General features: G+C 41.8%; 1 protein-coding gene across 3 annotated transcripts; it reads right to left on the bottom strand.

The window, feature by feature from the left end:
* Window positions 1–5,260: 5,260 nt before the first annotated feature.
* LOC131510100 (IQ domain-containing protein F5-like) lies at window positions 5,261–8,422 on the bottom strand. 3 transcript variants are annotated; one of them, XR_009260900.1, is made up of 3 exons: window positions 7,109–7,185; window positions 6,131–6,217; window positions 5,620–5,712 (listed from the first exon to the last, which is right to left on the bottom strand). XR_009260900.1 is itself a non-coding variant. In XM_058726747.1 (2 exons), the coding sequence occupies exons 1-2, from the start codon at window positions 8,304–8,306 to the stop codon at window positions 5,273–5,275; spliced, it is 450 nt and encodes a 149-aa protein (XP_058582730.1). In that variant the 5' UTR covers window positions 8,307–8,422; the 3' UTR covers window positions 5,261–5,272. The 3 variants fall into 3 exon arrangements, 2 of the variants coding, with proteins under 2 accessions (XP_058582730.1, XP_058582731.1); XM_058726747.1 differs by lacking the exons at window positions 6,131–6,217; window positions 7,109–7,185 and adding an exon at window positions 8,297–8,422 and having other exon boundaries at window positions 5,261–5,712; XM_058726748.1 differs by lacking the exon at window positions 6,131–6,217 and having other exon boundaries at window positions 5,261–5,712; window positions 7,109–7,194.
* Window positions 8,423–13,866: the final 5,444 nt, after the last annotated feature.

Genomic DNA, 13,866 nt, shown 5'->3' with positions numbered 1-13,866 from the left:
TGTTTGCCTGATTCTTCATGGTCTCTATTACTAGGTATATGGATGAATGTGGCTCCCACCAGGTCCCTAAGAAAGATCCTGCCAGGACACTGGGTAGGTCCTAGGAAGGCATAACTGGGCCCAGATCATGGCTTAGAGAGGCTAGAACTGAGTCCCAAGGCTACTTCAGTGTTCATAGCCAGGACTGAGGTCTGCAGGCCTGGCTCTGGAGGCACAGGTGGATGTGTTTTTCTAGTTGGTCACTAAGTGGGCAGGGCTGCTTATGGATTGTGACTGGGATGGGCTAGAGCCAAGTCACAGAGCTGTTTCATGAATCTGCTGTCATACCAAAGTTGGCTGTCCTGCTTCCAGAGACACTGATGGGCATTTCTCCCAGTGGATCCCCAGGCTTCTGGGACTTTGTGGACTGAAGCTGGGAATAACTGGAGCCAAATTACAGTGCAATTTCAGGATGTCCAGGAGTGCAGAGGAGCATGTTTTCCCCTGGACCCCTGGGCTGTCAGGATTGCTTTAGATTGCAGTTGGGAGGACCTTGAGGTGAGTCACAGGGCCATTTCAGGATCTGCATCAGACCAAGTTTGACAGGCTTGCCTCCAGGGGCTCCCAGGATGAGGTTGAGAGGGGCTAGAACTGGTTTACAAGCCATTTCATGGTCCAAAGCTGGGACCAAGGTCTGTGACAATTGCCTGAGACATAGACACACATGACTCCTCCCAAGTTCCTTGATATATGGTGTTGGTTGTAAGCTCAAGGCCAAACAGGGGACATAGAGGTATTTCCATGTTTGTAGACAAGACCATGGGTAGTGAGTCAGCCACCTGGGCATTAGCCTACATTGTCAAAATGGCCTTCTTAGGTCTTGACTCCCCTGGGGTTTCACAATCTCTTACCTGGATCCAAGATCTCTCACAGAGTACTTTTGTCCATGGGTGGCTGCCAAATTATTGCTGCTGAGGGGGAATATGAGCAGGGAGCCTCCTTTTTCATCATCTTGCTGATATTCTCTGCTAAAATATATATCTTTTATATTCCCAAAGAGGGGCACCTGGGTGGTTCAGTCAGTTAAGTGTCAAACTGTTGATCTCAGCTCAGATCTTGATCTCAGGATCATGAGTTCAAGTCCCGCATTGGGCTCCATGTTGGGCTCTGTGCTGGGCATGAAACTTACTTAAAAAACAAAAACAAAAACAAACTCCCAAAACAAAACAGTAAAAAAGAAACAATCCAGATGGAAAATAAGCAAAAGACATTAACAAACATTTCACTGGAGAGTACATAGATGGCAAATAAACACTTGAAAGTATTAATTAAGCATTCAACTTAATTAACCATTTGGTAAATGGAAATTAAAGCCACAGTGAAGGGGAGCCTGGCTCAGTCAGTGGAGTATGCAACTCTTAATCTTGGGGTTATGAGTTCAAGCCCCACTTTGGGTGTAGAGATTACTTAAATAAATAAAACTTTAAAAAAAAACAGTGCAATGTCACTATCTATCAGAATGGCTAAAACAAAAAATACTGACAAAACCAAATGCTGGTGAAAATATGGAGAAACTGCATCTCTCAAAAATTGTTGGTAGGAATGTTAAATGGCACAGCAACTCTGGAAAACAATTTTGAATTTTCCTAAATAACTAAATATGCAATTCTCATACAATTCTGAAATTGTACTCTTGGGTATTATTCCCGGGGGATGAGGGGGACGGAAATTTATGTTTACATGAAAGCCTTTATATGAAGTCAAAGCTAGAGAAAACATGGCAGAAAGGATGGACAAAGAATCCATCTCCCTCATCTAGACAACAACTGCACTGGAAGACTGTCTCATGTAGCTGTTTTGGAGCTCTGGACTCTATTTGAAGGCTTATAACTTCCAGAAACCTAGATGGTAAACTGTCATTAATTTTGGTCAATTTCAGCCCTTTGTACAGTACTGGCTACCCATCCCTGACCCTATCCCTAATCCCCAGCACTGTGGTGGGCAACCATGTATGAGTTCCATAAAAATTTTTATTCTGTTTCCAAAAACCAAGGTGAGTAATAAAGATTCTGTCCTCTAAATATCAAGGATCTGTGCTCTGATTGCTTATTGCTGCTTGTGATCACAGAGGTACAGAGGCAGGCAGCCATTGTTGCAATTCCCAATCCCCACCAATTGTTTCAATACCCTTTTCTTCCAGCTAAAACAATTTCCAGAGGATTTAAAGATATGGAACCTTTTTTTTAAATTTTTACTCTTCACTTTTCTTTTTCCCTTATTGAGTACCGGACATTTAAGGACTAGAACACATATACAGGGTAATATAAAAAGTCATTATGTTTGCCCAGGAAAAGTTGTGGGTTCAAAATTTAAGAGAAGGTCTTAAATTTACACCTTAGATTAACTCCAAACACAGAGACACCTTACAACAAACCAACAACAACAACGACAACAAAACTGGCAAAATGAGGGAAAGTGTGAAAATCTGACCTGTAGAATCACCACATTATAAGATTCAAATTTCCAGTTTTCAACAACAAAAAATTCCAAGGTATACTAAGAAATGAGAAACTATGTCCTATTCAAAGGAAAAACATTAAATCAACAGAAACTCCCTGAGATAAACAAGATGGCAGACTTACTAAAAATCGACTTTAAAACTGCTGTCTAAAAGGTGCTCAGAGAGCTAAAAGAAGACATGGACAAAGTCAAGATGATGTAAGAACAAAATGGAAATATTAAGAGATAAAAAACATTTTTTAAGTAGGCTCCATGAAGCCCAATGTAGGGCTTGAACTCATGACCCTGAGATCAAGAACTGAGCTGAGATCAAGAGTCAGATGCTTAACCAGCTGAGCCACCCAGGTGCCCCAAGAGATAGAAAATCCTTTTAAAAAGTAATTCTTGGATTGAAAATTACAAGAACTGAAATGAAAATTCATTAGAGGGATTCAAAAGCATATCTGAGCAGTCAAAAGAATCTGCAAACTTGAAGATAGGACAATTGAAATTATTGAGTCTGAGGAACAGAAAGAAAGATTGAATAAAAGCTAATATAGCTTAAAGACCTGTGGAAGACCACCAACCTCTCCAGCATATGCATTGTGGAAGTCCTAGAAGGAAGAGAAAAAAAAGTGCAGAGAGATTATTGAAGAATGGCTTAAAACTTGGCAAATTTGATGAAATACATGAATATAAACACCTTAAAAGCTCAGTGAACTCAAGGCAGGATAAATTCAAAGAGATCTATGCAAAGGAACACTATAGTCAAACTTCCAAAAGACAAAGACAAAGAGAGAATCTTGAAAGCATCAACGGAGAAGCAACCCATTATATATAAGTGATTGCCTATAATGTCATCAGTAGATCTCACTGGAAACATTGAGGCAGAAGGAAGAAACTGTCAAAAAAGAACCCCTACTGGGTTCTCAGCCACCTGGATGCCTCAGTCAGTTAAGCCTCTGACTTCAGCTCAAGTCAGGTCATGATCTCTCCGTTCGCGAGTTCGAGCCCCGGTTCAGGCTCTGTGCTGAGCCTGGAGCCTGCTTCAGGTTTTGTGTCTCTCTCCCTCCACCCCTCCCCTGCTTGCTGCTAGCTTTAGCTGCACTGAAAGGGGAGGGGCGGAAAGAAAGGGAGACAGAATCTGAAGCAGGCTCCAGTCTCTGAACTATCAATACAGCTAGTTTTTTTAAAAATAGGATCAAATCTTTGAAAATTATATATCTGATCAGGTATTAATATCCAGAATATAGAAAGAACACCTACAACTCAACAACAAAAAAAAAAACTGATTCAAAAATGGACAAAGGATTTAATAAATATTTCTTCAAAGAAGATATACAAATGACTAGTAAGCATATGAAAAGATACTGAACATCACTAATCGTTAGGGAAATGAAAATAAAAACTACAATGAGATACCACTTCACCTCCAGAAGATAGCTACTATCAAAAAGAGAGAGAGAGAAAGAGAGTCAGATTAGCAAGCATTGGCAAGGATGTGGAGAAATTGGAACCCTTGTGCACTGTTGATGGGAATGTAAAATGGTACAGATGCTACCGAAAACAGCACAGCAGTTCCTCAAAATTAAAAATAGAATTACTATTTTTATAATGAATTTTATAATAGAATTACTATTTAATAATGATCCAGCCATCCCACTTTTGAGTATATACACAAAAGAATCAAAAGCAGAATCTCAAAGAGATCTTTGTACACCCATGTTCACAGCAGTATTATTCACAATAATCAAAAGGTGGAAGCAACCAAAGTATCCATTCATGGATGAATAGATAGACAAAATGTGGTGTATACATACAATAAATATTATTCATCCTTAGAAAAGAAGGAAATTCTGACACATGGTACAACATGGATGAACCTTGAAGACATGCTAAATGAAAAAGTCAGTCACTTCTACTACTACTGCTACCACTAATGTCTGATTCCATTCAAATGAGATTTTTACAGTGACCAAATTGATTAAGACAGAATAGAATGGTGGTTGCCTGGGGCTGAGGGCAAGGGAGAATGGAGAATACTTGTTTAATAGTACAGAGTTTTAATTTTGCAAGATGAATAAAGTTCTGGACATGGCTGCTGGTGATAATTGCACAACAATGTGAAATACTTAATGCCATTGAGCTGTTTATTTAAACATTGTTAAAATGGTCAATTCTATGTTATGTATATTTTACCACAGTTTTTTATTTTTTTTATTTTTTTAAAAATATTTTTATTTATTTTTGAGACAGAGCATGAGCAGGGGAGGGGCAGAGAGAGAGGGAGACACAGTATCTGAGGCAGACTCCAGGCTCCAAGCTGTCAGCACAGAGCCCGATGCGGGGCCTGAACTCACAGACCGTGAGATCATGACCTGAGCTGAAGTCAGACACTCAACCGACTGAGCCACCCAGGCGCCCCAACCACAGTTTTTTAAATAACATTTTTTAAACATTTGGATGGGGAGAAGCAAAAGATGGCACAGTCCTCCATGTTACACAACTACAGAGGGTGCCACTGTGAAAGAGTCTTTCACACTGTGAAAGAGTCTCTCCTGTGTTGGCCAACTTGGAGGCCCTAAAGCCCCCAAATCTCCTACCCATGGCAGACATTGCTAATCAATCTGTTCATAGGTCCTGTTCATCCAGCATTGGGCTCTCAGAATCTTTCTCCATGCTAGGAGAACTGGCACTTCCTCGGGACTGATTTATGAGATGCTATCTAATGACCTCAGTGACCTCTTTGAAATCTGGCAAAAAAGAGCAGAGGACACAGGTATAGCAGACCTGATCATTCATTTACTGGAAGGGTTATGCACTGTTGCACTTTACAAGCCTGTAAGCCTACAGAGATTTCAAGTTGAAGATTTAGTTGGCTTTCTTTGAGGTTGTAACGGCCCTGAATAAAGCCACGTGTTTGACAAATATGCCAGCGCCAATAGATCTGGATGATGCGGACAGCGTGGAGCAAACGGCAGTAACGAAGGCGTAAGCGCCACATGCGGACCCAGGACTGCAGCTTGACCACTGCCCATTCTTGCTGAGCATAGGACTGTAGGGATAATCGCTTCTTCTTCTCCATCAGCTTCACCAGCATCTGCTTCCACCAGCGCTGAATTATCCACGCTCTGAGGGATGCGTGCAACAGTGTCCGGCGTACCAGGGTGCCCCGCCACCAGGCCTGGATGAACATGGCCGCTTCCTGTTTTGTGGTGGTCTTTATTCCAGGGCCTTGCAAAAGAAAATGGGACACTTAGGAAACTCATACATTTCAACTCCCAGGTGTGCCAGGAAGGAGCCCTGATCCTCTATCAACAATTGCCCCTTTCTCTGACATTCAGCAGAGCTTTTGTGGGCAATGGATGGACTCAGGAGATTAAGCAGGTGTCCTGCCTCTGCCACTCTCTGATTACTGGACATGGACACATCATCTTGCCCTCTGAGTCTCATGGCCTCCTCCTGAACTTGCAGTGTCACCCAGTTTTGCATGGACCTGGTTGGCCAGTTTAAAGCAAGAGCACCATAATCAGAAGTGAAAGAGATGTAAGTTTCACCTGGACCCAACCACCTACGTACGGTTCATGTCTCTTTCCTCAGACCCCTCCCGTTTGCTGGAGAAGTGGCATCTTTGTACCCCCTGCCCTCTCACCTCTGACTTCAGGTTACATCCACAACGTGCTGTCTCCCCTCTGTCTCACCAAAGTATTAAAAGATTCTTCCACCGTCTATACTTGAGCTTAAGCATCAGTTAACACATACATTAGTATAAAGATACACGTGCACACACACTTCTAGACCCAATCTTCCTGTACCTCTATGCCAAACACAGTCCCCACCTTGTAGCTCCCAACCATGCATGGTCTAAGTTCATACTCTTTGCCCACCTCCTTGGCACAATCTATACACCTTGGCCAGACCCACATCTCAGCCTAAGGAGAAAATGGGGGAAAAGGATAGCCAAGGAGGAGTCAATCTGTATTCATTCCAGCTCTGTGTATGAGGACCATTCCTCTGTTTGCCTAGCACACCCTGGGTTTATGCCTATTGTCCTGGAGCCGCATTAATAAGTGTCCCTTCACTCACTGAAGCATCTCTCTTTGGATAACAAAGTTCATGGTCACAGAGTTTTGGAATACTCCACTGAACCCCAAGGGTCAGAGATGTCACAAGTCAAGACTTTCCCCAACATAGTAAAGCCTATAACCATCTACACATGGAGGAGTGGAGTGGGTAATGGCAGTGATGTGGGTGGGAGTTTGGGGGACAGCCGCTTCCTCTTCTCCCCTTTGCTCCTTCAACCTCTGTTCTATCAATATGACTTCATCATCTTTGACTATAACTTGGAAATTTTGCTGTCCTGTAATCAGAGACTACCGAGAAAAACATTGGAGAAAGTAAGGGTGATCTTCCCATCACTAGGTGACAAGTCAACCACACAGATTCCTGGCCTTTCCTGGGACCTCAGACATGGAAGGATTGGGGTTGGGGGGGGGGGGTCTCATCCTGAGAACTTTACTGTCCTCCCAGAAAGCTCAGGTGGATCTAACTCTTTCTTACAAAACATTAAATGCCCATGACTTGAGGTGGATAGTCAAATCCCCCTCAGATCTGCACTTTACTAAATTACCCATGGTTAGGGGCAAGGTGGTCCCACCACTCTCAGGTCCATACTCCTCCAGCCACACACTGGCAGGAAAAGTGGAGGAGAGGTGAGAGATATGATGTCATAAAGACACCTATGACTCGGGCACCAGGATGGCTTCCAGCAATTAAGCCCCTTTCTAAGAAAAACCTGGAAGAACTGTCCTTTCTTTCCTACCAGAGTGGCCAGAGTTCTAGCTACAAAGAAGGACACCCCAAATACTGACCCACTGACACAAAAGTGTATAATGATACTCATTAAAGCCTGGATAGTATTTATTATATGGATTTCAGTTTATCTCAACAACGACACCCCAGATAACAATTAGAATGAGTGTTCTATGTACTGATATAGAACAGTGTTCAAGATTTAGCAAGATCAACAATCATCAAATCAAGATGAACTCAATATAAGTATATATTTATACACATGTTGTCACAAAAGCATTATTTTTAAAGGGGTGGGGATTAAGAAGGTAGATAAAAATTAGCAGTGATCATCTCTGAAGAAGATAGCAGAATTAGTGGAACAGAATAAACTCCCTCGTTGCTAAACCTCCTATGTCTGGCCTAACTGTAGGTCGTCTAGTTATCAGGCCTCTGGGAGAGCATTCATGAAGCCCCCAGGACTAGCCATGGCCTTCATCTCAGGCTCAAGTGGGCTCAAACACTCTCCTGTCTTCCTTTTCCCCTGAGAGCCTCAAAGTCACAGCCAGAAGATGGGTGAGGGGCAACCACTACACAAGAAGTGCCCCACTTTTGCCTACTTCTTGCCTCTGAAGACCCACATGGTCATTGTGAAGACCTGGTCCTCTCTCAGGGTCACAGCCCCAGGGGTCATTGAGGAGTGCATTTGCAATATGTTGAGTGGGCATGGGGTGGGGGCAGTGTGGGGCTATGCAGGGGGGTGGCATGTAGAGAAGACTCACACTCCTTACCCCCTTCTCCCTCCCCCCTTCCACCCTTTGACTAGCACTTCTGCTGGTCTAGGCAATTTCAGGGGGAGCAGTTATCCAGACCTTTATCCGTGAGTCTAGACCTTCATCCGTGAGGTATCTGATTCTCTAGTTACCATACTTCTCCGGTCATAATTGTATTCATCTACCATTACACTGGGCAGCAAAGCACCAACAGATCTGCCAGTGAATCACCCAAGCAGCATTCATAGTCTTACCTGCCCCCATAGTGTGGCAGCAGCCCCCTCACCTTCTGATGACCAGGGTTAATTATCCCTGCCAGTACGGTGACTCCTTTCAATACCTGCTTGTCTCTTGGCAAAGGAGTCCAAAGTGACCGGGTCCCAGCCATAGCTTTAAGTTTAGTGGGACCCTTATTGTGACCCTTGATGACTACCCTCCTCCCTAGAAACTAGAATCCCCAGTCGTATGGAGCCTGCAAGGACACAAAGCCCAAATTCCCACATGTATAATTGGAAGGGTGCTCATGGATGCACCACCACTGCCACACATTGATTCTGGGACACATACATTCTACCTATTAGGAACCAAGCACCATGTAATGGGCCTTGATTTAGGGCTTGGGTTAGCAACTACAGCACATAGGTTAAACCCACCCCACTGCCTGTTTTTGTACATCCTGCAAAGAATGGTTTTTATATTTTTCAGTGGTTGAAAAAACTAAAAAACAAAAAACAAAAAACAAAAAACAAAAACAAAAACACACACACAAAAAAAAACCTCGTGACACATGAGAATTGCATGAAATTCAAATTTAAGCATCCATAAATAAAATTGTATTGGAACACAGTCAGGTTTATTTGTTTATAGGCTGTCTATTGCCACATTTGCACCGCAATGACAGATTTGAGTATTTGTGACAGGGACAGTATATGACCCTCCCATCACCTCCCACTGCTGCTCAACACACAACAAATGGCAGTGGTGCAGTTATAACTGAATAGTATTTCGAGTGCCACATATACTGCTTGCTGTGATTTATATTTTATCACCAATACATAATGTATTATGTCAAACAAGAACAGAGGAGAAAAGTAGACTTTAAATGTCACATTATTTGGCAATAGCAAAGCATTGTGTTCATTATGCAACACTGTATCTGTGCTAAAGGGATACAGCATTATATACCTACATTACCAGACTAAGCAGTCCGTATTATTCCTAACTCACAAGAAAGCAAAGATCTTAAAATTTAGCAATTTTAAATGGGATATCTCACCACAGCAGAACTTCTTTACAAAAATAAAAAATGAAAATGAGGCACAAAGTAAGTTTGCAGACTGCGCATTTGTTAGCCAAGCAAGAAAACGTGTTTACTACTGGTGAGCTAATTAAATTATGTTTAATTGCAGCAGCTGGAAAAAAAAATGTGATGACAGAAAATAAACTTAACACTATTAGCCTTTCATGGGAATAGTTGCTCTGAGAGTTGAAGACACTGGGGACAAAATCAACAGTCAAATTAAAACAAGGAAAATGATTTCAAGTGGTTTTTCCTTAGCTGTTGAGGAGTTAGCAGATGTTACCATACAGCTCAGCTGTTGTTCATGGAAGGGGTGAATGCCAACTTTAAGAGGCCTAAAGAATTCAGCTTTATGAATAGTCTGCATGAAAACAACTACAGTTGAGAATACTGGTTGAAGAAGCTGAGAAGAGACAAATTCAATGCCACCTGAAGTGGAATCTGCTAGGATGTGATAAAACTGATACAGTGAAAATACGTGTGGAAAAAAGCAGAAAACTTAGGCTTAGTTGGACAAATTTACAAAGTTTATGAAAATGTAAAGTGCTTACAGCCTATGGTTACTCATTATATTATTCATCAATAGGTATTTTGGGGAAAACATTTTAATCTACTGTGTTACTAAAGCAGGAACATCAATGATAAGCTTTCCTGCCATTGTTGACTTAACTATTATTAGTTCTGTGAGTTTTTCTCAGAAACAGAAGGTGAATGTTCTGATTTACCAAACACACCACAACTCCATGACTTGAACATAGCAGTATCAATAGCTACATAAGCCTTGCTAACTTGGAGCCTATGCTGTTGGGTCCCTATATTGCCTCTATCTTTGCCTCCATGACCATCCAGGACCCATTGTTCCAGCAATAGAATGAGTGACAGAAGTTGGCTGACATCAACCAGTCCAGTGTTTTTGTCTACTTCACTGTTTAGTGCCTATTCCGTGGTAGATGTACCCTGGTGGCAGGTGTTAACATACAATACAAAGATTTTTTACTCTGTGTATACTCCCGTATGTCCATCTATCTGCCTCTAGACCAGACTTCCTTGTTCCCATTGTTCAAGTCTTTGTGTTGCCAGGAAACTGACCAATAAGCCATTCACCACTGCTGAAAAGCCCATATATATTCTATCTCAGACCACTTCTCTTTCTGCATAAAGTAGGTGTTCAGCCTGAAACTCTGACAACTGAGAGGACTTTCCCCTCACCACTCACTGTCTTTCAAGGCTACCTTTGAATGAGGCTGTGGCTCACCTGCTCTTTGGGGATGGCATACACATACTAAGCTTAACAATCTGCAAGTCAGGCATTTTCCTCTTATGTCAGCTGGTCCCAAGGGGTTCCCTATAAGCCCACATGAGTATGAGCTAAGAGGGCTGATGGCACAACAGTGGTGGGTACTCAAGAGTCTAAGCTACCTGCCCATGTAGTTTGCATCTTCAGTTTCCCATTGTCTGTCACCATTACTATCAGTGAAGTTAAGGTGGAGTATCACATTTCTTCATATTCAAAGGGTTCAGGGGAACTTGGGAATTAAGGATTTGGGGGCCATCAACCCAAATTATCCTATCCCATGTGTCAGAGTTCCATCTTTTTCCTGCCCTGATTTTGGCAGAACATCCTACCTTGATGGAGAATTTAACCTTCTTAGGATGTTGGCCACTTTGATGATTAAGCCCTGGGCCTGGCCCTCAACTTTTTAAGCCCTACCATTGTAAACAAGAGTTTCTTCATATGCCATCAAGAAGGCACTCTGGCTTTTACACTTACTTCTTAATTACCTGTTACTTGTTCTCAGCCATCTGTTATCTTTTTCTAGAGCTTCATAGAGCCTAAAATAGCCATCCAATTCTTTATAGTTTAATTCCCCCCTACTTTCCAAATGCTTGCTATGTCACACCAGCTAGTGGATATATATATGATCCCATTCACGCTTGAGAAGGTTACCATTTAAACCACCACCCTGTGTCAGGGGCTATCTGTGCTGCACATACCACTAGTATTTGGGGTCCTCGTTGCCAACCAGGCACTGATGAAGTCAGTGATCCCACTTCAAAACCCCATCTTATTATCTTCTTTCTCAGGCAACCTCTGGCATCAACTGTTGTACTTTGGGTTCTCCAGGAAAGGAGATGGAATTTAGCATTCAGGCTATGTATTAGGGAGTACCCTTGGGATCGACACCTATGGGAAGAAAGGGAAGGAAACAGGATTGGGTAGAGGGAGAAGATGCAGCAATTCAGCTGGCAGCCTTAGCAAGCACCACAGGAAGTTCTGTTGCTGAAATGGCCTAGCAAGATTGACCCACATTAAGTCCAAATGGCCAGGTCTTTACACATTCACTTAGATCAGTCATTGAGGGTGGTATCTGAAGGGCTTGACTTTGGGCAAGGCAGGCTCTTTGCAGCTGAAGCAGTCCCTGAAGGAGCTGACAGCTGCTATCAGCACTCCCAGGAGCCAAGGCAGCAGGTTCTTCCTTGAAGGGGAGTCTGTATAATTCATCTCCATGTCTGCCAAAAGCAAGATCTGTTTAACTCAGAAGGAGAACATTTTTTTAATAGATGGATATTACTAATTCACATTTATTGATTCCTAATATATATGGACTTACTACCATCTTATTTTGTGCTTTAAATCTATCATTTTTTCTTATGATCTGTTTTTCTTTCCCTGTTTTTTGTCGGATTGAGTTGTCAGTGAGTTTGGAGGTTGGTGAGTTTCTTCCCTTCTACTATTTTAGCAATTGTGACAGAGACTGTGAGTTGCTTACCCATATCCACACCCTTCTTTCTTACCAAAAGAACTGAATTCATTGGAGTTGGCAACATGCTCATTTAAGTAAAATGACGTTTCTCAGGATCTCCTTCGACTGGAGTGGCCATGTGATACTCACTGGCCAATGAGATGTTGCTGGATAAGTCTTTTGGGAAAACTCCTTAAGAATGCAAATGAATCCGGGGCGCCTGGGTGGCGCAGTCGGTTAAGCGTCCGACTTCAGCCAGGTCACGATCTCGCGGTCCGTGAGTTCGAGCCCCGCGTCAGGCTCTGGGCTGATGGCTCGGAGCCTGGAGCCTGTTTCCGATTCTGTGTCTCCCTCTCTCTCTGCCCCTCCCCCGTTCATGCTCTGTCTCTCTCTGTCCCAAAAATAAATAAAAAACGTTAAAAAAAAAAAAAATTAAAGAATGCAAATGAATCCTTTTTGTCATTCTGCCTGAACCCTCTTCTTCCCTAAAAAGTAGGCTTGATGGCCAGCACTCTGGTAATCACTTTGAAGACATGAGAATAAGGCTAACATCTCTAAGATAATGAGGAGGAGCAGATGAGAAACTAGTAGCTTAGTTACATGAACTGCTACACCAGGCTTGGATTGTCCATGCTCAGATTTATGTAATGTAAAAACAAACCCCTAGTTTGTTTATCTCCTCATATTTTAGATTTGTTTTCTCTGAACATAATTTCCAATTTCTATAAAAGTTATACAATTTATTCCTTTTCTTCTAGTACTTATTTATACTTAGGTTCATTTTAACACTTACACTTTAAATTTTATGTCATGGAAAATTTTGACCCAATCAGTATCTGTCACTTCTACCCCAAATCTGTCAAGGACTTCTGCCCAATTTTCTTTACTTCACTCACTGCCTCCAGCATCCTCTCATGTTAGTATCATCTGAGACAGTACACATATTTTTAATAGAAAAATCTTTCTTGTAACAACAAATTTTAATGGCATCTGTACTCATTACTGCTTCTTATGTCATTCTCCTGGATTCATTTTCCTTTATTGTGGAATTCATTTCCCAGAAATACTTTGAGAGACTTTCAATGTAAACTTTGAATTAATAAAAATGTCTTTCATTTTTTGCCCTTAGACTTGAATGATGTTGTAGGTGGTATATCATTCAATGCTTACATTTCTTTTCTTTTAGAATATTAAAGGTGTCACTCCACTTAATCTCCTCACACCCAGTGTTGCTGCTGAGAAGGCTGAATGAAGTCAGTCTGAAACTTATTCCTGAGTGGGTAGTTTCTGGATTTTTTTTTCCTCTTCAAATGTTTACGTATTTTATCTTCATCAGCTATGAGACTGTGCTGCAACCTGTTTGGAAAACAGATGGATGCCACCTTTTTTAGGGCAATTGAATCTCCTTGATGAGTTCTGAGAAACTCGTTAATGCCTTGAAGGTTCCTGCTCTTCATCTCTGTGCTTCCTTTCTCAAGAACACTAATTCAACCATGAGTAGAACTTCTGGATCGGTGCTCCATTTTTAAATTTGCTTTTCTTTAACCTTTCCATTTCTCTGAATCTTTCCCTTTTCTGCTGTATTTCAAGAGTTCTCTTGTCAAACTTTCTACTCATTAACTTTGGTGATGTCCATTCTGCTATTCATCCCATCTATCAAGTTTGAATTTTAACACTGTTCCTTTCTAAGATCCATAGATAGCTCTTTTAAATAATGGTTTGTTCTTTTATGGCTAAAATGTCTCCTCCCATCCACTGAGAATATTAATTCCACCTCTTT

This window comes from Neofelis nebulosa, chromosome 4, assembly GCF_028018385.1.
Source record: "Neofelis nebulosa isolate mNeoNeb1 chromosome 4, mNeoNeb1.pri, whole genome shotgun sequence".
NCBI lineage: Eukaryota > Metazoa > Chordata > Mammalia > Carnivora > Felidae > Neofelis > Neofelis nebulosa.
The sequence above is the reverse complement of the archived record's forward strand: the minus strand, read 5'-3'. Positions and strand labels throughout refer to the sequence as shown.